This window comes from Rhineura floridana, chromosome 6 (genome assembly GCF_030035675.1).
Source record: "Rhineura floridana isolate rRhiFlo1 chromosome 6, rRhiFlo1.hap2, whole genome shotgun sequence".
Classification (NCBI taxonomy): Eukaryota; Metazoa; Chordata; class Lepidosauria; order Squamata; family Rhineuridae; genus Rhineura; species Rhineura floridana.
In genome coordinates, this window is record NC_084485.1 from 49,031,413 (window position 1) to 49,057,471 (window position 26,059).

General features: G+C 40.1%; 1 protein-coding gene across 2 annotated transcripts in view; it reads left to right on the plus strand.

Moving 5' to 3' along the window:
• The first annotated feature begins 10,957 nt into the window (after nucleotides 1-10,957).
• The window catches only part of RBM39 (RNA binding motif protein 39), a 47,011-nt gene continuing 31,909 nt past the window's right edge, over nucleotides 10,958-26,059 (plus strand). The window contains exons 1-3 of one of the 2 annotated variants that reach the window (XM_061631740.1): nucleotides 10,958-11,330; nucleotides 19,506-19,569; nucleotides 21,309-21,358. In XM_061631740.1, the coding sequence (XP_061487724.1) occupies nucleotides 19,519-19,569; nucleotides 21,309-21,358 (101 nt within the window). In that variant the 5' untranslated portion in view covers nucleotides 10,958-11,330; nucleotides 19,506-19,518. The remainder of the gene's footprint in view (nucleotides 11,331-19,505; nucleotides 19,570-21,308; nucleotides 21,359-26,059) is intronic. The other variant, XM_061631739.1, reaches the window with a different exon arrangement.

Consider the following 26,059-nt stretch of genomic DNA (forward strand, 5'->3'; position numbering starts at 1 on the left):
GAACAATAGAGTCCCTAAAAGTGTTGTGGCTAAAAGAAATAACAAATAAAGGTTACTTGTGAGAGTGACTGGCAAAGAGTGTGTGGCAAAGTGCGAGTGAACTCCTAAAAACATGGCTGAATATATAAAGATGAAAAGAGAGGAGCTCGTGGAGAAGTGCATAACATTCAATTTACCTCACGAGGGTAAAGGGGTAGATGAATTGCGAGTAGCATTGATAGCATTCGCATCTGTTCAACAAAAACAACCTGTCAGAGAAGAGAACCCAGAAGGGTACTCAAGCAATCCCGCTTATATAGAGTATTTGAGAGAGAAGTTAAATTTGGAAACTGAGAGATTGAGGATGGAAGGTGCAGAGAAGGAAAAACAGCGGGAGTTGGAAATTGAGAGAATGAGAATGGATACTGAAAGGATGAGAATGGGGTTTGAGGAGAGGGAGAAGCAACGAGCATTGGATGCTGAGATACAGGTGGAAAAGTTAAAATTTGAAAGAGAGAAGTTTCATTCTGATGAAACAAGAAAGGACAGAAATGAAACCAAAATAAAGGTTACACCAAAAGATTTTGCAGTGTTTGAACCTGGACAAGACCCACAGATTTACCTCAACACCTTCGAAAAGGCAGCTCAGATGTGGGGGCTACCGGAGGATAAATATATGCAATATTTATCAAATCTGATCAAAGGGGAATTGGCAGAGGTATACCAATATTTCCCCTCAGACAGGCCTGTCGCATATGCCGAGTTTAAAGAGGCAGTGTACAAAAGATTCAGACTGGGACCTGACTACTTTAGGAAGTTATTTCGAAACTGTCAGATCCAAGCAGGGAGGTCTTTTGTTGAAGTGGGAGCAAAATTGATGGACATATTTGGAAAGTGGATGGGAAGTGCCAAAGCTCAGTCAGTGGAAGAGGTGAAAAGCCTCATGATACTGGATCAATTATACCATCAGTTACCACCAGAAATAAGGCTCCTTGTCAAAGACTGTTTCCCTACATCTGTTCAAGAGGCTGCAGAGTTGGCAGATCACTTTGCCTCCAATAAAACTGGCTGGGTGGGAAAAACATCAAGACAGTTTAAACCCAGACCATATAATGGTGGCAGAAAGGATGTGGTACCACAGCGAGTGAGTCCTCCAATAAAGTCTGAAGGGCACAGGACACCCCAGAGTGGATCTGTGTACCCTAAAATGGAGGAGAAATTATGTTATAAATGTGGTAGACTGGGGCACCTATGTTTTCAATGTGAGGTTGCCAACCCCATTGGTAATCCTGCTCAGGGAAGGGCAGTGAAAACAGAACCAAGGGAGTTAGAAACGAAGAAGGTTCAGTTCTGCCAGATAAACTGGACAAATGTAAAAGACTTTGATTCAAGTCTGAGGGAAGAAGTGAGTGTGCAAGGGGCAAATTATTGGGCATTGCTTGATACTGGTGCCGCTCAGACGTTACTGAGGCCAGATTTGATAAAATCTGAGGAAATATTACCTTAGGAAACGGTGACAATCCAAGGAGTGAGGGGTGAACCAGAAAGCATACCCATGGCCCTGATAAAATTAAAGTGGAGAGGAAAGGAGGAAACATGTAAAGTAGGTATTAATGCCCAACAACAAGAACCAGTGATACTGGGAAGAGATGTTATGGGGGCACAAGGAAAAATGTATGTGGTGACCAGACAACAACTTGGCAAAGCAACAGAAACCATTTTAACAGAGGCCGAAGAAAACAGGGTGGAACCTGTTATTGAGCCTAAGGTTGCCATAGCAACCCCTGGCAGGCCTGCTAAAAGAGACAAACTGTATTGAATGGTCTCTAGTGAAGAGGCAGAGCAGTTCAGGGAAGAGCTGCATAAGGATGCAAGTTTGAAGCAAATGAAGGACCAAGACCTTACACAAAAGATTCCCTTTACTGACAATCTGAGGAATCAAATTGTGTGTGAGAATGGGATTTTATATAGACTGTGGATGCCTGCTGAGAGAGAGAATGAATGTGAACCAGTGAAACAATTGATGGTACCTAGCAAATACAGAGCCAGATTGCTAGAGGTAGCCCATGATGTCCCATGTGCAGGGCATCTTGGAATAAAGAAGACCAAGAAAAGATTGGCTGCACACTATTATTGGCCAAGTATTTCTAAAGACATAAAACAATATTGTTTATCTTGTGACATATGCCAAAAGGTGGGGAAAATTGGAGTAAAGACAAAAGCACCATTGAAGCCCCTTCCTATAATAGGACAACCCTTTTAAAGAATGGGAATAGATTTGGTGGGCCTTTTTCCAAACCCACAAGGTATGGCAAGAAATATCTATTGGTGGTGGTGGATTTTGCCACCAGATACCCAGATGCTGAAGCACTAAGATCCGTGGAAGCCCCTGTAGTGGCAGAGGCTTTATTAAAAATCTTTTTGAGACTGGGTTTCCCTCATGAAGTGTTGACGGATCAAGGCAGTGTATTCATGGGATAAGTGATGCAATGTATGTGGAAGTGTTGTGGTCTAAAACATTTTAAAGACAACTACTTACCATTCAGCAACTAATGGGTTAACTGAGAGATTCAATGGGGTTCTGAAGGGCATGATAAGAAGTTATGTTCAAGATCACCCACAAGACTGGGATGAACATTTGGGGTGCTTCTTATTTGCATACAGAGAAGTCCCTCAGGAGTCAACAGGCTTCTCACCCTTTGAACTGATGTTTGCTAGAAAAGTGAGGGGACCTTTGGAACTGTTAAAAAATTCATGGGAAGGGACCCTGGGAGAGTACAAAACATCTGTAGTCAATTTTGTATTAGACTTCCGCAACAAATTAGCATCAATGATGGAAGTTGTGCAAAAGAATTTAAGTCAAGCTCAGCAGAAGCAAAGTTACTGGTATGATAGAACAGCCAGAGAACGTGTGTATGATGTGGGAGATATGGTTATGGCGTTCATACCCAGGAAACATGATAAATTACAGGCCAACTGGGAGGGACCATATACCATAAGGGAAAAGCTTGACACAGTGACGTATGTGATAATCACAGACCAATTAAAAAAGCATAAAGTGGTTCATGTAAATATGTTGAAACCTTATCACACCAGGGATGCAAAGGTGTTGCAAGTTACCTTATTCCCTGAGGGAAGTGGGTCTGAACTTCCAGATTTGGTACAGGAAAGCAAAGCAAAAGGAGGGGTAGATCAATTGGAATGGTCGGAGGAGGTGAAGGAAGAAGTCAAGAAAGAGATTCTAAGAGTTTAAAAAAATTATGGGGATCTCTTCAGCAATAAACCTGGCCGAACCAGTATAGCCACACATTCAATTGATACTGGAAATCATGCCCCAATCAGATCTGTTCTGTACCGTGTGAATGGGAAAGTTTTGAATGAAATTAGAAAGGAGGTTGAAGACATGTTGGAACTAGGAGTGATCAGGGAATCCATCAGTCCCTGGGCCTCAAGTATTGTACTGGTTCCGAAAAAAGATGGAACCACAAGGTTTTGTATTGATTATCGTTTAATCAATAAAATTACTGTCCCAGATGCGTATCCTATGCCTAGGGTGGACGCAATGTTAGAGCTATTGGGAGCAGCAACCATTATCTCTACCATAGATCTGTGTAAAGGATTTTGGCAGATGGAATTAGACGAGCAATCCAGAGCCAAAACTGCCTTCAGTACACCAGATCGGTTATATGAGTTTGTGACTTTACCCATGGGACTAAGGAACTCACCAAGTTCTTTTCAGAGACTAATTAATACTGTGTTGCGAGGCATGTCAGATTTCGCAGTGGCCTATATAGATGATGTGGCCATTTTCAGCAAGTCGGTGCCTGAGCATGTCCAACACCTGACAGCAGTATTAGAGGCATTTAAGAAAGCAGGGCTAACAATAAAAGCCAAGAAATGCCAGTTTGGGTTGAATGAAGTGATCTATTTAGGACATAAGGTGGGGAGTGGGAAAATAACCTCCTTATGGAGCAAAGTTGAGGCAATACAATCGTGGCCCATCCCCTTAACTAAGAAACAAGTTAGGGCATTTTTAGGTGTGGCTGGTTTTTACCGTAAATTTGTAAAAGATTTTGGGGAAATCGCAACCCCCTTGCATGAGCTAACAAGGAAAAAGTGTGCTGAGCGTGTGGTGTGGACGAATGAATGTCAAAAGGCTTTTGACCTTCTGAAGCAAGCCTTGTGCCAAGGGCCTGTATTAATAGCACCAGATTACGAGCAACCATTCATCATGGCTACGGATGCGTCGGACCTAGCGCTGGGAGTCGTCTTGCTACAAGAGAGAGGAGGCACCAGACATCCAGTGGCGTATCTTAGTCGCAAGCTGACATCGAGGGAGAAGAATTATTCGTTGGTCCAAAAGGAGTGCCTAGCGGTCATGTGGGGACTGAGCAAGTTGCGCCCATACATGTGGGGACGAAGATTTACAGTGACGACGGATCATCGAGCATTGTTATGGTTACAGACTATGAAAAATCATAACACTATGCTGCAGAGGTGGTCCTGGGTTCTACAAGATTACCAAGTGGACTTCAAGTTCATAAAAGGCAAGGACAATGTATTGGCCGATGGACTTTCAAGGCAGGTGGCCGGGACTGCAGTGACGTGACCCAGACGTGGGTGCAAAAAAGACATTTTCCCCAAAGAGACTTGTTTTTTATTGTTAACGCGTCGTATGAATCCTAGAGCAGGAATAATACTTTGCTGTTATTTTAAGGGGGGGGGGAAATGTGATGTTCCTGCTTATAGTGTAAATATGGTAAGTGCTGTTTATATAGAAGACATACGGTAAGTGGCGTGAAAGTGGAGGGGGGAGTACATGAGCAGTAGAATGCTGGATGATTGGCTGAGTGTTTGAATGGCTGGGAGTATAAATGGAAGAATGACAGTTGAATCTGGGGGGATGTTGGGAGTGTGGAGAAAGAGGTGTTTGAGGGTGGAGGTCAGGAGTGTGCAGAAAGAGGGAGTTGGAGTTCTGATTAATAATAAGTCAAGTACAAAACAGGAATAGATGAAACCATACGCTTGTGAAACATTCTAAAACTAATCTTGTTATTTCTGATATTTAATAAATACTTATTTGGTTTACCAAAGGCCTGATCCTTGGCTGGGGGATATACATACCAGAAGGGAGGGCAAGGTAATTACCAAGGCTGAACAGAAAGAGTATCTAATGGTGGCAGCGGTGAAGGGAGGAATAATAACAATTCAAGTATCCAGAGCAACCCAGAGTTGTATGCATTATCTATAAAGATACAAGGTGGTTGGGAACAGCATAAGCACACAGTCACAAATGTAACCAGCTAGAGAGAGACTCAGGCAAAGTCTCTGGGAGTATTGGTTATAGGACGTGACTGGTGGTGCTGCCTACCAGGGGGATCTAGTGAGATCTGTGCTAGAGCGGAGTGAGAAACCATATAAAGGACGGTCCGGACTGGTGGTATCCCTGGTGGTGCCTAGTGAAAGGCAGTAGCCACAAGCAGGTGGGAACCTGACAGGGAGAACCAGGGAAGGATGTCACAGAGCTCACCTAGGCTCATTCCATGGTTCATCATGATACCCAAATGCAAACAGTTAGATTCCCTCAATGGGAGTTAATCAGTAGGACATTATTTTCCCCCCAATGGGCAATCTGCTTGCATTGTCTAACAGGGCTGGCACAAGACATTTTGCTGCCTTAAGACAAAAATGATCCCCCCTCCCCCCATACCAAGTATAGAAGCTTACTGGACTGGCAGATGAATCTTATTTCAGCCCTGGCAACAGGGTAGTATCCTCCAGTGCACCTGAAGATAACAGGATAGTTAGGGGATGCAGGCCTGTGTCACATGGGCAGAGCAACCCAAATGTGGGGGAGCCAGCAGAGGATGAGCCCGCAGAAAGCCCTGTGGGATCCTCCTCCTGCTCGGCAGCCGGCAGCCTGGCTGAACACTAGCTCCATTGGGAGCCATGCGCATGAGGTGGCCAGGAAGTGCCGGCTCTCACAGACAGGCCTCCTGGGAGTAAGCACTCCACATAGATGGCCATTACAACTTTTTGACTGTGCCAATGGATCAGGACCTGGAGAGGGCTCCAAATTTGAGGAGGATCTCACGTAAGTCCCCCCTGCGGCTCTGTCCCGGAACACCCCATTTTTGGGGCTTCCACTGGACCTCTATCCAGCAGGCTCGCCATCCCTGGCAGATTGCCAGCCATGCTGGCAGGCTCCTGGTGGTGCCACAGTTCAGCTATGGTGGAGGAATACTGCCAGTGGAGGCCAGCAGCATTGGGAGCCTGCGGGCACAGCTGGGGGTCCGCAGCATCCAACTTCCCTCAGCCTGGCGGAAAAGTAAATTGGACTGCATCCTAAATTATAATCTCCCAAAGAGGGGAAGGGCTTGAGGACTCAGGAGGAATGGCTGGGGGGGAGGAGCTACCACTGCTGTCCCCCAGCATTCCCTGCCTGAGGTGATTGCTTCATTGTCTAATGGTAGGGTTGGCCCTGAGCCAAAGATCTATGTTCCATATGTGGTGTGTGATGGAAAGAAAAACCATTTGCAGATTAAAAGTTGAGAATGAGCAAGCTAGAAGTCTCTTTCTAGAGTTAGCTGAAACTAGGGTTGCAGCCTGGGGGAGGTAGGGATGCACAAGTTGTTCTCTGATGTGCGATTTGCAGTTCTGCTATCTGCTGAAGGAGTGCTTTTCATTATACTCTGCCTATATATTATAAATAAAGCCCATATTACAAAGACACTATGTCTCTGGTACTCCCTAATTCAAAGGAAATTATAATCTGTAATTCAGGTCCTAGAGTTTCTCACTACTTATGAAACTGGGGCAATCAAATAGCAGTGGCTGCATTCAGATGCCACATTCTTTGATATCCCAAACAATAATTTTGGAGGATTGGGAAGAAGCTGTGTGCACCAAAATATTTTACTTGAAACATTTCTAAAAATAAGTACAAAATCAGCTGCCCACGTCCAACAATAGTTAATATTCAAGTTACAAATACATTTTAATCAATAAAGTACAATTTATACTGTTTTATTTAAAATAACGTTTAACCTTGATATTTTATTTTTCAAACAGTTATTCCAAAGCCATTTCAATTTTTCTTCTGAAATAGGGAGACTAGACCTTTATTCCGTTTCTTTTGAAGGGTATTCACAGTATTATTTAAAAAAAATCAACATATCAATGTTCCCTGGAAGGCTTTTATTACCCTCTTTAACCACAGCTTTTAAAAAAGGGAAAGTTATTTTAATGCTTTTACAGCATGCTTGGTTTGAAAATAGTGAAACAACTGGGGCTTTTGTGCTCTGGTTCCCTATTCAGTTTGGTCATATTCTTTCTGTGGTCAACTGCTTCTTGGCTCCATTCTTATATACATAACTGTAATCATTTTGGATCATGGCTGGAGGTCCTTAGGGCTTACTTCTTGGTCCCTTTTTTCCATTTGCAGCTGTCATCTGGTCTTGCAATAATGATAGTAATTTCCATGTTGCTAATGTGCAGCTTTATTTATATTCTCCTAATTAATCATATTCTTACTATATTTAATCTCTTCCTGCTTGCAAGTGTTTCTCTTGTATGATTTCCTCCATGCTGTTGCATCTGTGCCCCTTTTCACCTCCTCCTAGGTTATAATTTATTATTTTTATTCTTTCTTTATTCTTTCATGAACGCGTTTGCTAGATTTTGTTGTAATAAACTTATTGTTAATTTCTATGCCTGTCAGCCAAAACAGGCTCCCATGGCAGCCCAGGATAACACACAAATGTAAAATTCAAGTAAAAAACTCCAATTACAAATAATTTAAGACAACAATATCCCAACATTTAAAAAAAGACTAAAAGCCAAATACACCAGTTGTCCTACCAAAAGGCAAAGGGCTGTCTCCTCACAACGATGTCAGAGAGAGCTGGAGTAAATCCTTAGGGAGCAGTTCCTCCTTAAAAGGGTCCCAGGCAGGGTGGTGGGGCAGGGCATGTGAAAAACCCTCCCCCTTTATGGTTCTGGCCCAGTGTTTCCCCTGCAGCAAAACTCCCAGGCAGCAGCTCCTCTTCGTAAGAAGAGAGGAGGGGAGGGTAAAAACCTTGCCCCTTGATGGCCCTGGCACAGTCTTTCCCCTGCAGCAATGCCTCCCAGGGAACAGTTCTCATTGTAAGAGTCCCAGATGAGGGAAAATGAGAAGGAAAACTTTACCCCATGATGGTCCAATACTTTGTGGAACCTTTGACCCTTGGCCATTCTTGCTGGGGCTGATCCAAGTTGTAGTTCAGCAACATCTGGAGGGCCAAAGTTTCCCCACACCTATCCAATAGTCTCTTTCTGCAACAGAAAGTAATTGTAACTGTGAGACTTTTCCAGATTTTTCTCCATTTTTAATTTATCCCTACACTTTCATTAAGTGTTCTTGGACTGCTATATTCACCCCATTTTGGGACATAGTATTAATAACCAAAATATTGCAATTGAGAGACTGAAAAAGCTTCTGCCACATATTTCTAATCAATGTGTTAGCCTTGCTAAAAAATGGAAACACTAAATATGGAATTTAGGTTTAAGAAGTAAAGTGACTCAGCAGATATTATTGGGCATGATACAGGGTTTACTAAACTAATTATGTGTTTCATAATTAGTAAGAATTACTAAAGCTGCAATCCTAACCTTACTTACCGGAGAGTAAGCTGTATAACATCTAAGTTGACATTGGTAGAATTGTTCAAGCAATACAGTTTCAGGATGTTCATCAATACAAAATATGTTGATTTTCAGTGAACTTTCCCTGTCTTTTGTTTGGGATTTCCAGCTCATCAGTAAAGTACTATCTTAAATACAGTTTAGATATATCAGGCAGTAACGAGTAGAACTGAGTATTAGTTATACGATATGTAACATTTTGTGGGTTTTTTACTGTTAAAGTGGTGTAAGAGTGCTTTAAATTTATGGTGTTTCGTATTTTCCACACAGGGTTACTTTTATTCCATAAATAGCCCCTTTAACTTATGCTGGCATTCAGTTGTGGTTTGTAACAGAACTCACCTTTGGTGGGAATCCATAAGAGACATCCCAACAAGAGCCTGCTCCTCTTTACCTGTCCTTCTCATCTTCACTTTGCTCTCTCTGCATTTTATTTTTCCTCTGATGAGTCTGTCCCCACTTCTCATTTGTTCTTAGCCATTCTTGTAGAAATTCCAGTAGAAACATGGGATACAGGATAGACATTTGGTAGAACAGCTCCGTTTCTCACTTTTTGGAATTATTTCGGTTGCTTGCTGAATGATTCCTCTCACATAATGGCATCACACACCCACACATTTGCCCAGGATCTTATCTGAGCAGATTTTGTTTAATACCAAGAAAGCTTTGCTTTGGACATATATGTATCCAGGACTAAACTAGTACAGTCCTGAATACATATATGTCAATTTGAAGCAAAGCTTTCTTGGGTATTAAACAAAATGAACAGTACTAAATCTGTTCTGCTTTGACCTTGCCTTGTTTGTAGTATGTGATTTCTGTAGCAACAAATCAATTGATTATAATTGTTGTGTGTGGAATGTTGTAGAAAAGGTTTTTCACGTGCTTCTGACAGATCAGCTCCTTCTCTTTAGCATGCACTCATCCAACAAACTACAGAAGAAAACATACACAAGTTAAATAAACATTGAATTTATTGGATGATATTGATTGCACAAGCCAAATGAACAAGCAACTTTTATGGGAACTGCTGTCATGCCCCACCAAACCCTGTAACATTTCTCTGTAAAATGCTGTTATAAATTTACCTTCAACTCAGCATGTATATTATAGCACTTACGTAGAAGTATGGGCACTTTAATAATTATAACTTATTATAAAAGGCTAGGAGTACCTTTTAACAGCTATAGCTGGTGCATCAACTATGGCCATTCTTGGACAGGGATAGCCTGGCTGTGATGAGCATGCATTAGTATCCTCAAGACTTGATAACTGCAATATGTTCTAGGTAGTGCTATCCTTGCATCTGGTCTGGAAGCTCCAGCTGGTACAAAATGCAATGGCTAAACTGTTGATGGGGACAGACAACTGCAGGCATGAAACTCCAGAGCTGTCCATATGCTATAGGGCTGAGTTCAAGGTTATTGTATTAATTTATAAGGCCCTTAACAACTTGCACCTAGGTGCAAGGACCACCTGATCCCTTATTTCCTGGCACAATCACTGAGATCTTTGGAGGAGGCTGTGTTGGTGGTTCCCTGTGGCTTAGATGCATGGCTCAAAACTACTAGGAAGCCGTGCATTTAATGTTGTGGGCCCAAGCCTATGGAACTCCCTCCCAACTAAGATAAGACAGGCACTCTCCTGGCACATGATTAAGTCTTTCTTGTTCCAGCAGGCACTTTACGGTAGCATTTGGTTTTATGATAATTTTTGTTTTATTTTCTGTATGGTTTATTTTTATGTATACCGCTCTAAAATGTTAATGATTAAGCAGATATAAATCACTTCAATAAATAAATAAATATTGCATTTCAGTCTCTAAATAATAAAATGTTGAAAATCAGGGACTTAAAAGTGGTAAACACCGTTCCTGTAGGTGTCTTTCAAAGCTACTAACAATCTGTACCTATGAGACATCAGAGAAAATTAATGTTTCAGTTAAACTACTGAGGCTGCAATCCTATACCCACTTATGTGTGAGTAAGCCCCATTGAACTCAGCGGGACTTACTTGTGAATAAACATGCATATCTAGGATAACACTAAGAGTTTTGCCAAGACCGAGAGTATTTTTCGGCCAGACACTCAACAATTAACCCTTGACCTTTCGATTGTGACGCTTGCTCTCTGAGCCTAGACTTCTCGCGAGAGTCTTGAGAGCAGGGGAACACAGTGTTTTTCGATAACGTTACACAAACAACATTCTTCTCGCGAGTTACTAGACAGGTTTCTCTGAGAGCTCTACCTCGCGAGATGTGCTTTGCTGACGGGGCCATTGTTGCTGCATCCAGACCTCTGGCATCGAGATCTCGCGAGAGCCCGTGCTGAGAGGCGTGGGTGTCCCCATATCGACTGCACTGATTCTCCTACAAGCCGCAGGACGCGGCGGGCGCCATTTCAGGGAGCAGTCGTTTCTGCTAGAGTCGGCTCTGAATCTTCCTGTTGTGGAACTTTCTCGGCTTTGACCTTATTCGTATAATTTTCTGAGGCCGAGATTTTTCTCGCCTTTTTTTCCCCCGTCGCTGTCAGGCGAATTTTGCCGTTTGGGGGCCTAACCTTCCCTCCCCAACAAAACCTGAGCGAGAGCAACGAAACAGCGGTAGTAGCAGGTAGCCGCCCGCCTCGCAGGCACCTGAGCTATAAACGGGACCCCCATCAGCGCAGGTAACTACCTTCGTGTGTTTGAACGCCTCCTTTTGGGAGACGACTTGGAAGGCCGCGCGCGTTCTTTAAAGCGGCCTTCCTTTTGCGTTAGGCCTTCTGGGTGGCCGGCCATACTCGTTCCCTCTTGTCTTTCGGAAGTGTGCGAGTTTGGCCTCTCAAACTTGATGTCCATGCACTTGGTTTTGAGGCAAAATTTTCATCTCGTTTTGCACCGCGTGGAAGGGGGGTTGGGATGGGGAAGTAGACTGGTATTTGTTGGGAATTCATTTGTATGCATACACCTAAGATTTCGCGGACCCGAGCGACCTTCCTCATCCTCATGATAATTGGAGCATTTTCCGACCCAAGATCCCTAACTATTACTTAATATATTTTTGTGGCAAGGGGCATTGTGCGTTTTTGAAAAGTTGATGACCTGAGAGAATAAAGGCGGTTACTAAAAAGACAACGTAATAGCTGTTGGTAGGAGAATATGAAGTCTGTTTACTCCTTTGATTTTTTTAAGCCTTTTCTGCAGAGGTGTGGTTTGTTTAATAACAAAAGTATGACAAGAGTTGGATGAAAGTTTTTTTTTAATCAGGATAAATAGATTGGCTTTAAATAAGTTTTCCACTTGATAATTTTTCTGTTATTTGGTTCTGCAATTAAATCATCAGTTTGCAATTAAATACAACCTTTATACTATCTAGGATCATAATCCAGGATGTTTTGTTGTGCAGTTGACACACATACACAGCCTTCCTACATGGTAAACTACTTCTGAAATTTCATGCAGGTTTGGTCTGTTTATTGAAAAACATACTGCGATAACCATTGTTAGTCATACTCAGAGTAGACCTATTGAAATACTGGGTCTGCTTTGAGTATGACTAATGTTGAATATTATCTATAGAAATGCCAATCGGTTGGTACAAGCCCCTAGCAAGTCTAAGCACTTTGGTTTCTTGCCTAAATATCTACATTGCACAGAAGCAGGGATGGTTGTTACTGCTTAGAGCAGTTTTTTTCTTAATTAGATGAAAATTTAATACCCATGCATTTTGGGTAGTGATGGTACTTGTAACTTTCCTCAAAACATGATCTATTGAAAAAAAGGAAATGGACTGCCTTCAAGTTGATCCCGACTTATGACGACCCTATGAATAGGGTTTTCATGGTAAGCGGTATTCAGAGGTGGTTTACTATTTGGCCTTCCTCTGAGGCTGAGAGGCAGTGACTGGCCCAAACTCATGGCTGTGTGGGGATTTGAAGCCTGGTCTCCCAGGTCATAGTCCAACACTAACAAGTCTAACCACTATACCACACTGGCTCTCTATGATCTATTATGACATGTTTATAATACTTGACATAGTTCCCTCTTTTATACAGAAAAACAAGACTTGACTGACCGAGAGAGGGTGCTGGATTTGGTTTTAAGGGACTGGAACTGTAAACTTTAACAAGTTTGTATTCTATTTCCATTTTAAATAAGTCTTTTTTTTAAAAAAAATCCTAACTATAGCAAATTTAAGACAATGGTAAAACGTATTCTTTTTTGACAAATATTGAATTTCTCAAAATGTTAAATTCGGTTTTTTAAAATTGACTATCTTAAATTGTGTAATAAGTTTTTTAACCCTTAATTATACAGCTTGGTACATTTGTACTATGGCATATTTGTCCTACTTGTTCTAAGTTAATATTGATAAATGCCCAACTTCTGCACTCAGATAACTATTATTGATACTTTAAATGCCCAACTTCTACACTCAGATAACTAATTATTTGTGTCTTGTGATTATCTATAATCTTTTCTGCAACTGTATATTGTAAAATATGTTTGTATGTGTGTACATATATATGTGTGTGTACCCCAAGAAGAGTTATGTTTGAACAGTGACAGCTTCTCACATGGGCACAATATTGAATGCTGTTGTCTTTTTTATTGCATTCCCTACCAGATCTTTTCCTTTGTACTGTACTAAAGACAGTGTGCTGATAATGTCTTTCTAACTGCTAAAGGTTATTCACTATTACAGTAATGTTCAATTGATTCCAATATGCTGTCTATGCACAAGCAGAATGGACTTCTACTTGCACAACAGGGCTTGCCTTTCCTCGTTGTGCACACTCAAAATCTGCTATAGATTTTTGTGGGGGGGGCTGCTGTGGAGGGGGGAGACATCCTCTGCTCACACGGTGTTGGGTTCTGCCCCTTTTACAGATGTGCAAACCCAGGGAAAACCTGGAAAAAATGGAAAAGACTCAGGTTTCCCTTTTCTCCCCCTACATTTTTTTTCTGGGGGAGAACATTCCTGCCCCCCACGTTTAACACCTGTAGCCCCCTAACAACTAACCTGAAATGTTGGCCTGTATTATCCCTGTGTTGGGGTTAATTGAAAGAGAGTTGGGGAGAAAATTTGTTGAAGACACCCAATGTGTTCTTGGCTTCAGATCTGAACAGGCACTCATGCTCTTAACTATTTGGCTGCACCATTCCAATTTTGTCTAAACGTGTTTAATTTGTGATGTGGCTTTGTCAAATTAGAGCAAATGTTTAGTAGTTTGTTGTGAGTTCTTTTCACATTTCAAACTTTTTTGGTACAAGTCATGATCCCATCCCTTGGATAATAATACAAGAGAACAAATGTGCCAGTATGTGTTTTTGCTCCTGGCTTTGAAATATACTTTAAAAACATCTGTTTTTGACCACTCACCTCATCATTGTGGAATCGGGAAACCTTTTCTATATTGTATAAAAATGTTACACCCTTCTCTCTGGTTCACTAATGGATATATAATCTTGTATCAAAAAGCAGTATCATTTATGGGGAAATTTCACACTCCATTAATTCAGTACTTTTAACTTGGGAACATTGCAGCACAAGTAAAAACTAAATTTGGCCTTCAGAAAATGCTGGATTTTGAAGACTGGTTAAAACAACAAGACATCAACCAAATTCTACAAATTATTAGCTAATAAAAAATACAGCAGCTTCAGCCTTCATTCAAAAAGAAATGGGACAGATATCTGATTAACTTTAATCTAACAATATAACAAAATGAGTGAATTTGGCGATTTAGAAATACACTCCTCTAATAAATACAAACTTGAAATATGTTTTCAAGTTCATTTATGAATAGCATCTGACTCCATTCATGCTAGCAAAATATATACATGTTGGAGATCTGTCTAATAAAAAACAGACTTTATCCACATTTTCTGGTCCTGTTCAATCAAATGGAACTACTGGAATGTAGTATTTAATATTATCTTTAATATCATAATTTACAACCCAGCCCCCTGGAGCAGATTTGGGGAGGTGCTGCATGGGAGGGAGAAGTTCTTTTCTGCAAGTGCAGTGAGTAAGTATGTTGGATTCAACCCTCATTGAAGAACCCAAAACAATATTACTGTGAGGCAGAAATAGAAAAAGTTGATTTACACCTTGTGTGAAGCAAGATTTTGTCTAGGATAACATTGGAAATATACTACCATCGCAGAATAGCTTTAAAAGATGGGAAACAGTAAATCTTATCTAATTAACGTTTTATTTCAGGGCCAAACAAAACACATAGGATGATTTTTTTAACAGCTCTATTCATAAATTATTTGAACAATAAAATACAACCAAATATACACACTTACATCTTATTCTTCCTCTTTAAGATCTCACCCTTAATATTTCTTAGTACTCCTAATAAATGTAGTAATTTTAATATCTCTAACACTTTTGAATTTCTGATACTTGATTTATGTCTTTGGTGTTAATAGTTGCTATTGCAGCCTCATTAGTCTTTTTCTCTGAGAATGTACGTAATTTGCACTTATTTTATGTTATTTGTTTGTCGTCTTACCTTCACCCTAAGGTCCTAGGGTGGGTTACAAGAATTTAAAATTCAGTATTAAAAACAGTTTAAAATAAATTACAATCGCAGATATAGGCTGACAACTTACATCTCAGGTGTCACAAGCCAGGGTAAGAGGTGTGTCTTCAGCATATAATGGAAACTACATTAAGACAGCTGGGGAGGAGAGCCTGGCTGGGAGTCCAGAGTCTTTGAGTTCAAATCCCCGCTCCTGTCTCCTGGGTGTAAAGGGCCAGCTAACGATCACCCCCACAGTGAGTGGCTCAGGGGTTATGTGCCCTGCCACCTGTGCAGCCGTGGGCAAGCTGCATAGTCCCAAGGAGCTCAGTTGCTCCCTAGCTGGCAGTTGTGGACAAGGAAGGGGCTGGCTTGTGCAACTGTGGCAAGCTGAGCAGGCCCTAGCCAGCTGAGGAGGACTAGCCTCAGAGGGAGGCAATAGTAAACCCCTCTGAACACCACTTACCATGAAAACCCTATTCATAGGGTAGCCATAAGTCGGAGTCTACTTGAAGGCAGTCCATTTCATATTAAGAAGGTGCTAGGTAGGTGTGTGTGTATGTGTGTGAGTGACTGAGTGTGGCTATGTATGTGAATGAATGAATATTCCACAACCTAGGAGCTATTACAGAGAATGCCCTCTCCCGACCCCCTTGAAATCTCTAAGGATGGAAGAACTCCCAAGAGTGCTCCCTCTGCTGATCTTAACACTTGAGAGGGTCTGTAGGGAAGGATTCACTCATTTAGATATTTGGGTCCTAAGTCATTTAGGCCTTTAAACACTGATGTGAGCACCTTGAATTGGGCCTGGAAACGAACTAGCGACCAGTGCATCTGTTTTAAAACGGGCTGTATGAGTTGTAAATGGAATCCTAGCCAGTTATATGCATTTTTTCTGTACATTTTGCAACTTGGATCACCTAAATAAATGTTTTAAAAAATAACAAAACATCTGTAATAGCTCATAACCTATAACTTGTTTGAGGTTTTTTTTAACTTTTATACTCTGCTTACAAATTAACTCCATAGGAAGCCAGTTTAGCAAGGGGTTATTTTTCAACTTTTTAATTGCTTAATTAACTACTGCTTCATGTTTTCCTACAATTTCATGACCTATAATCGATTGGATATTTGTGTTACTATTAACTTCTATTTAGTCATATTTATTCTGATTACCATTATGGAATATCCCATAATCATGTGAATACTGCCTGGTTTAGGCAGTAATCCTAACTCCACTTACCTAGGAGTAAGCCATATTAAATTCAGTAGGACTGACTTGTGAGTAGACATGGTCAAAATTGTGCTGTTAATGTTATCATTTACATCATAATATATTTTCTGTCATGCTTAATCTTCTCTAATACTCTGATTTCTGCTTCCTCTTCCGCAAAACTATCCACATTTAGGCCTGGTTTGCATGTCACTGTAAGCCAAACTTACTGGGGCTCCACTTACTCCTCTCTGGTCTTTTTAGCTCATTGTGGCAAGGCAGCTTCTTGTGGGTTTGGCTTAGCATGTTGTCCAAACCCAGGCTTGTGGTTAAGCTCTCTACTTGTTAACCAAGCCCAGGTTTGTTCTGAGCTAAAAGGACTGGGGAGGAGCAAAGCAGCTGTGATCTGTTTGGGAACCTGCACGTTTGTGCTAAGTCGTAGTTTGGCTTTGCGTTATGTGTGAATGCAGTCAAGGTAGCTCAAACATCTACATTTTTGATCAAATGTTGATTTTTTTAAAAAAAGAACAACAAAGCAGTAGAAGGCTTTTAAAAGCCAAGTGAAATACAGATTATTTGCAGTTGTTGTTTTGCATGCAGCAGTTACATCTTCAGATAAGTGTTTATTTCCAGGGGATATATTGAATAGGAGTTGAATAACATGCAGCTATTTGATCAGGTATTTGCCAGTTGCAGTATTTTCTCCTGTTAATTCATCAATCATTCATTTGTTCACATTCCTCTCTTTGAGTAACTCTGTTGCCCCAGGTAGACTTAGAAACCAGATTTTTAAAAACTAGACATTAATACATCTTGATATTTTATGTGATACTTCCAGTTAGAACTATGGGAAAAGTTGGACATCTGTTTTGATTCATAGCATTCTGGTATCGCAGGCAAATTGTGCTTGCTCAGTTAGGAACTGTGTTCTCTACAGCAGATTTGACAATCACGTACGCTTGTTACAGCTATGGATATGGATGAAAAGAAATCTACTGCTTGCAACATTACCTGAATTCAGTAATGGGCTTTTTTATCATATGCCATTGCCGTATACTTCATGATGTGTTGGCTTGCTTTTATAAAAATTCCTAGTAGTACAATTTAAGAGTTGTAAGTAGTAATTTATGGATAAAGGGTTGTATTCAACATTGCTGTTCTGCTCATGCAACAGATTTTTGCTTGCATAATGAAGTTTCCTCCTCCCATCTTCTCCCCTGCAGTCCTCTGCATACCCTCAAAATCTGCTCCAGAGGGTTGGAGGATCTTCTGGAGTAGATTTTGGTGGGAAGAGGAAGTGCTGTTGTGTGAGTAGAACTCAGTTTGCACAGTTAGATACAACCCATAGATTAAGATTTTCTATCCATTATTGTGCTCCTACAGAGTTTCTTTGCATGGCAGATTTTAAGTCAAAATAAAGATATCTACTTATACATAAGCCTATAGTTTACTTTGCACAGTGGCTCTCGCATTATATACGGTTGTTTTGGTAATTCCTTTTCCCATCTTGTACTTTTAGCCATAATCATTATTATGACAAGCTCAGAGGTGTGCTAGTACTTTGCAACTAGGAATCTGTATCAGCTGATTCCATACAAAAGAGTATCCGGGATAGTTTGACTGATCTGTTTCGAATTTTTGACCCAAGGAGTCAATGATTCATGGCAGATTTCAGGTGATGGGAAATCATCAGATTCGTGAGGAACTTCTAATCTGAAGCTCTGTTGAGCTTTTTTTCACCGTAGGGATGTTTCTCTCACACCCTGGAGGTAAGGCAACAACACAAAATGGATTATACTTTTATAGTTCTACATAGCTGTATTTTCTGTAAATTTTAGGGAAATGTTTTATATCACTAAACTCTGAACTTGGGTAAAGAGCATTTACAGTGAGAGAAGGTTTAACTAAAAGTGTTAAATAAGCACTCCAAGGCCAGTTTTATGGATGGATAGCTGAATGCAAGAGCTCATTTTCAATCTCATTTTCATCTTCAAGAGGTTAACTCAAGTTAAGTGGTTTAAGGAAACTTTTTTAGCTTTGAGGATTGTTATTTAACTTGATTTGGTAATTGAATAGGTTGAAAAAGCTTAGTATTAGCGTATATTAGGTTTAACAAGAGTGTATTAAAGTGCTCTTACTTGTTTTGCCTTCAGGGGTTGCTTGGGGCCTGCAACATCTTGAGTTGCTTACCCATTGATTAAGTCTGAGCTTGCCATGATGCAGAGAATTTGAGCAAAATAAATTGTGGCCTGAGCTAAAAGTAGCATTTATTTTGTGAAATATTGACCTATATTAACCAGAAAGTCAACAGAATTATAATAGTTTGTTGTGGTCTTTAAAAGTCAACTGGCCGGGGGGTGGATTTGTCAGTAAATGATTATCTTAATTACACAAGTATTTCTGGATTTCTTCTAAAACATTAGCAGATATGCTTGTACTTATGTATGTAGGGTAGATATTTACAAAAAGTATTTCACTACACGTGAAACGGCTTTCTTTGTTCTCTGGGTAAAAGGAAATAATGCATAATTGCATTATACATACTTGCTGAGAAAGTGGCTGTGTGTAGCCATAATGCTGAACCCATGGTTTAGCTTTACAGGATTAAGCCTAGCCTCTCTCTGAGCTCAAACCTCTTCTTCTCCAGCATAGCAACACATAGGAGATCAGAAGCTTTCACTTGGAATTTTAAATTAACTACAGTTCGGTGTGTTGTTTGAGCCATAATCTTATCTATAGTTAATGAAAACAAGGCAGCTGTAGTTTGAACTTGGCTTATTTCTATTAGCCATAGTTGAAATTAACCAGGGTTTGTCCAGGGTTGGATGACATGACAAGCTGTGGTTAATTAAAAAAAAAGTGATTGCTTCCAAACACCAATACTTTGCATCAGCAGCAGAGGAAGGCAGCGAACGAGCCCAGGGGAAAGCTACGTTCATTCTCTTTAACATCCAGACTGGCCCAGTGTTTTAAGAATGTTAAGGATGTAAAGCTAGCAATCATTTGGAAATGTGGAATGATGCAACTTTTGTCAACATCAGAAGCAGCATGTTTTCATTTTTGAACCAGTCTGGATAAGTACATTCTTGACTAAAGAATTTTGTTCCTCTTTTTAGGTGCCGTGAAAAAATGGCTGATGATATTGATATTGAAGCAATGCTTGAAGCTCCTTATAAGAAGGTGAGAAAATATGCTAATAAGGTTTTTAGCAATATTCATTTAGAGTTATTCATGAGACTACTGCTGAACTGTAAACTAACATCCCCGGAGCCCTCATGATTTATCTTATTGGACGTACGTTACGTGTATCTTACAAGTAACTATATGCTGTTAATGTAATTATATTGTGCAGTAGTTTCACTTCAGCGTGATGAATAAATGCCCATCTATCTCTCTTTGTAGACTTGCCTAACGATATCTCACCTCTACTCCCATGAATTCACCTTTGATTCCAGTGTGAACTGTCAATCATAAGGTAGTAATTGAGTGACGTATCGCTGTACCGTGGTCCCCCTAGGTAAAAACAAACAAACAAACAAACAAACCACTCTCCTAAAAACTACCAGCTCAATTTTGGTATAGCAACAAGGTGAATGCAGTGGTTTGGGCAAATAGCAGGGTTCCAAGAATAATATCTTCCCCAAGTTCATGGCAAGTAATACTTAGACTGCTTAATGGAAGAAGAGTGACTCCTTTTTAAAAAAGATAGACGGGTGATTAATCCTTAACAGGACAGGTGGCAATCAGCTGTTGTGCGAAAGACCTTTCCAAAATTCTTGGATCCCTGAATAGTTCACATCTTAGTAATAGTAAAACAAAGTATTGTTGCAGCCTACCATTCATTGTGAAAGAGTACTCTTCTATATATTTAATTTAGCAACTTGATATAATTTCTCTACATTTCTGAATATTTAATAACTAGTTTCAGATCTAAAGTGACAGCAAATGTATTTACCGTTTCACCAAATATTGGTCAAACTATTAAATTATGCATGCAGTAGCACTGGCTTCACAAATCTCTCTATATATTGATTAAGTAATGTAGCAGTTGAACTCATGGTGTAACTGGTGTGATAACTACAATAAACATGACAGCAACGATTAGTTCATTTTGGAGTATGTTTAGTGCAGCTATGCGGTATAAGTTTTGAACAAGTGTTTGTAACCTTTAAATTTTCATGTTTAGTTTTATGTAATATTTAGTAACTATGTAACATTTTGAAGCAAGACATAATTTGTAATGTTAAGAATCTTGTGTGCTAGTTTAACATGGATATTTTCCATGTAAACAGGTATGGAAATAGGGAATATTTAGGCTGGACTGGTTGGATTATTGATGACTGACTTGGGAGTCGACGTTACTAAAGCAGTGTGAATCCCTGTTTGCTTCAGGGCGAGATGTGTGACAGAGGTGGCATCAAGCTCTTACAGTCCCAACCCTCCAACGAAAATGGGCGAAGATCTCAGGATTGGCATCGGTCACAGGAAATCGATAGTGGCTGGCTGCTAGCATGGCCACTTGGGGCTTAGGCAGAGATATAGCCTTGGTACTGGTCAAAGGGATTATAGTACAGTACATGAAAATGTTTTAAACATGAAATTTCTTTTTACATTTTATTCATTTAACCACTTGAGTGCTGAAAACTGCAGGATAACTTTTAAGTCATGTAAGGAAGTATATACAATTTAATTTTTTTTTAAATAGTAATTTTTGTATTTGTAATTGTATGACTTAACTATAAGCAACAAAGTGGTTAAACAAGTCTACGTTAATTAGTAGCACTCCATATTAAATGTAAAATAATTTTAGTATTAAAATTTTTGTTTTGTATTTTCTTATCCCTATTCCCATTACCCCTTTGACCACTTGAAATGTTTCCACTTCGTCCTCACGATGTTCTTCTATCAACCCTGCTTAGGATGAGAACAAGTTGAGCAGTGCCAATGGCCATGAAGAGCGCAGCAAGAAGTAAGTATACATTGGGTTTTTAAAATTTGCATTTCTGCCTAAGAAAACATTCTTCTGCTCTAGTTTTGGCAGCTAGGTCCCCTTTCCTTATGATTCTTGGGAGTTCTTCAGTTTTAAAGCAAACATAAAATTTTATGCCCAGCATAAAGTATTAGTCCACGCAAGAAACAAGAGCAGAGTTCTTGCTTATTTCCAAAACCTCCATCTGGTCAGCTTTAAAAAAACGCAGGATAGCTCACGAAGTGGCAAGTACAGGTTAATATGTAGACTACGATAAGTACATAATTTAGATCTCTGCAAATGTTTCCCTGATTTTTTAAAAACTATCCCATCACACCTTAAATGACTAATAGTACCATTCTATATATGTCTGATCAGAAGTAAGTCCTATTAAGTGGGCATAGGATTGCAGCTTAAGTGAACCTGTGGCATGAGCTTTTATAGGTGAGTCTTCATCAGATGAAGTAAATTCTTGACTGCAGAAACTCAGGTCACAACAAATCTTATTAATCCTTGAGGTACTAACTACTTTAGGCTAGCAGTAACAGGGCTCTAGAGTAGCGTCTGACAATACGTTGAGAAGCTATTTGGGATGAGGATGCTAGGAATTGCTGGTTCACACTAGGTTTTTCCTAAAAAGGGGGGGGAAGTAATGTGTTTTAATATAACAATTGTCAACTGAGTCAGATCTGATAATAGTTTTCCAATGAGATTGTCTGCTTATTTTAAATAAAAGGAAAGGGAACCTCAGTGTCCACTTGTATGTCGTTTCTTTAACTTTCTCCAGCAAAACTGAATACCAATTTCTGAGGTAGCAAATCCTTTGTTTAGCAGTAGCTAGCTAAGGAAACATAAAGAATGTCCCTTCTCTAGTACATTACTCTTAGAACATTACTGGAGTAGGTTCTGCGCTTGCCTTCTGAGGGCATCTTTGTCATCTGTCCAGAATGTGACCCTTGTGGAAATATGAGGAGTGAAATCCTGTTTTTAAAAAAGTGTGCACAGTACAGAAATAAGACTCGACCTCCTAAATTACACCTAGGAGTAATGATGTGGGTTGCCTTGTTCACGTGCAGACAGGCTGTATTGGGAAGGTAAATAGTCCCTCTCATTTTGCAGTATTTGATACTAGGAACTGGAAGTTCCTAGTTTCTTTTCTGTAATGGTTTTATTTTTAGAAAGTGGAGGACATTAAATAGAGGAAGGTGTCATTGCTGTGATGAGGGAAAAACAAATAGTTTTTTTCATCTCTTATCAAAATTGAATGGTGTGAGAAGGGGACCAAATTTGTTACCCATTATTGTCTACAGTGGGTGGTATCCAGTGGTGGGGAATTGGTCAGCTCAATGGGGAGGGGGGCTATTTTTAGTTATTTCCCCTCTTCACCTTCAGTGCTTGCCCTCAAGAGTCCCCCTTCTGGAGCAGATTTAGAGGGTGTGCACAGTACTATGGGGGAAGGGAGGATTGGTGAAAACTGCTTCCCTTCCCATTCACTGGCAGATTCCCTTCCATCTGCTGACATTTGCCACTGGATGGCACCCAAAGTGTAAATCTGATGAATACCCTGAATAATACTATTAGAGCCAGTCCATCTGTCTCGGTATTGTCTACACTGACTGGCAGCAGCTCTACAGGGCTTCAAGCAGGGTTCTCTCCCAGTCTGACCTGGAGATGGAAGAGATTGAACTTGGAACTTTCTGCATGCAGAGCAGATGCTCTGTCACTGAGCTACACACCTTCCCAAATATTGTAGGCTCCCTGACATGCTTTTATTGGAAAAAACTGTGACAATTCATATTTTAAGAATGAAGGCCACTAAAATAGGTTGATGATGTTGTATAAAAACTAAATTATGATGGCTTTGTGGGGTAAGATAGAGGGTGTAATTTGTAACTATTTTGTAATGGTGGTCATGTGAGAAGTTGCTGTAGGAACTGCAGTAAATTCCACCTGGGAACCTTCTTAAATTTGTGTAGTAGTTTAGATAGTATTTTACTTTAGGAAATACGCATTTACATTTCAGTAAAGCCTTTTTGCACCCTTTGCTGTAGCCCAACTTAACTGCAAGGCATTCTGCAAAGCATGACACTGTCTTGCAACCACAACAGGCAACAAGGACCTGGCTAGATAATCTCCCTTTCATTAAACATTATCTTGGTGGGAAGATGTTAATTTAGCTTTTTGTTGCTTGCCCTAGGTGTTGAGGAAGGTTCTGCCATCTCCTGTCACCCTCAAGAATTTACAAGAGACTTTGTTCTGTTGACCATTGGGTGAACAGGAAAAAAGTGCTAAAGTTATTTTATATGTAGTATTAGCCTCACTGATTGTGGGCTAAATCTGGGATGGGAAACCTGTGGCCCTACAGATGTTGCTTGACTACAGCTCTCATCATCCCTGGCAATTAGCCATGACAGGAGGACAAGAGGCTCCCCATCCTTGGGTTAACTATTGCCTCAGTTACGTGGATGTGAACAATATCATGCAAGTTTTCCCCCTGTCTGGATGCCTTGAAAGATAGACTTTGTACCATGTTCAGGGCTTTAACATTCTGACTTTTTGTTTAATTAGGGGGGGAAAGGCTCAAAATGACTGAAAGTGATCCACAGTATAATGAAATAATTAGTGGAAGCATCATGCAAAAATGAAGAATAGATGGTATAAAACATATTTAACATGCATGATAAAACACAATCACATTTTGCCTATGGAGAAAACGATTTATGGATCCAACAGTTCTGGCCTATTCTATACCATAACTTTCTATCTTCTGATGACTATAATGTTTTGGACAATAGTTAGCCATATGTCTAATTGAGGTAATGATTTGCCTCAGAAACTTTTCCAGCCCTGTTCTTTGCCTGTTGATACCAGTACTCACAGTTTCTTGCAGGTGTGTTCCATTTTTAACTCCAGGCAAAGCAGAATAGTAGCAAATGCACAAGTGTTTATAATTATGATGACTGCATGTATTTTCATGGGGAAAATGCATTATTTGCTTTAATGGCAACATAAAGTGTAATCCAGTTGGTGTCACTTCACTGATGGAAGATATCCTTCAATGGAATGGGGAGGGAGGCAAATTGATTGATTGATTCAGTTTGTATACTGCCCCATAGCTGAAGCTCTCTGGGCTTTTTACAACAGTTAAAAACATTAAAAACAAATATACAAATTTAAAAACACATTTTTAAAAAGCAATTTAAAAACACATGCTAAAATGCCTGGGAGAAGAGGAAAGTCTTGACCTGGTGCCGAAAAGATAAAAGTGTTGGCGCCAGGTGCACCTCGTCATCAAGATCATTCCATACTTTGGGGGCCACCACTGAGAAGGCCCTCTCCTTTGTTGCCAGCCCCTGAGCTTCCCTTGGAGTAGGCACCCATAGGAGGACCTTGGATGTTGAGCGTAGTGTACGGGTGGGCTCATGTTGGGAGAGGCGTTCCATCTGGTATTGCGGTCCTGAGCCATGTAAGGCTTTATAGGTTAAAACCAGCAACTTGAATTGAGCTCGGAAACATACAGGCAGCCAATGCAAGCGGGCCAGAATTGGTTTTATATGTTCAAACCGTCTGGTCTCTGTTACCAATCTGGCCACTGCATTTTGCACAAGCTGCAGCTTCCGAACCGTCTTCAAAGCCAGCCCCACGTAGAATGCATTGCAGTAATCTAATTTGGAGGTTACCAGAGCATGGACAACTGAAGCCAGGTTATCCCTGTCCAGATATTTTCCAGTTTTCAGTTTCTTCTCTCCCCACCCCCCTTGAGAGACCCAGCAGAGTAAATGAAGGGGCTGGACCTTCAAGAGGAAGAATAATTGGCAAAAGCTGCTTCCTTCCCCATTCTGCAGCTGGATGCCTTCCATGAGCAGAGCAACACTAGTTGGATTCCACCTGTAACATGGAGATAGCACATACATTGCTTAAGAGATCTTAAAATATTAAATGGTTTATAAATGCTTTTCTATATAAAATATGTACAGTGGTGTAGGGTAGGAAACTTTCCAGTGGTTTTATTTTTCTATGGGAAAATTTTCCGTTTCATAAATTAATTAGTAACAATTAATAAATGCTAGTTGAAAATACAATATTAAGTATGCTTGGCAGTTTCAAAGTTTTTAGTTTTGTTTGCTAGATACAAGTAAAATAAACTTGCTAAATTAGGGCATTGGAAGATTTTCCAAACAAATGGAAAATCACCCCATGCATATTATCCTAATTTTCCAATTCAAGTTTATCAACAAAACCCATTTTATTGCATATACACAATACTGCTTACAAAAATGGAATACATAAGGGGTGATCAATAGAAAACTTGTGTCTCACTCACTCACTCCTGCAGAAACAATAAAAAAAGGAATCTCTCTAGAGTGGTGATCATCCTATGCATGTACAACAGCTGGTTAGCAGTTAGGTCAGAAGGAAACGATACAGATATTAAATTTAAATTAAAAATACAGATTAAAATACTTTTATAGTTCTATCCTGCATGGACCTCTCCCGTCCAAAGGACAGAAAATCAGTTCCTAGTTTCAGCAGTGGTGCAGTGTCAGATGTTCAAAGCACAGATTTTAAAAAAAATTCCTTCCCCAAACTCAGTTTTATTAGAAAAGTCTCCTTTGCTGTTTTTATTGTGAATGTTCTCACATTTGCTGTGTTTATCATATCTTTTTACCAACATATATTTTTACCAACTTTAGTGCTTTA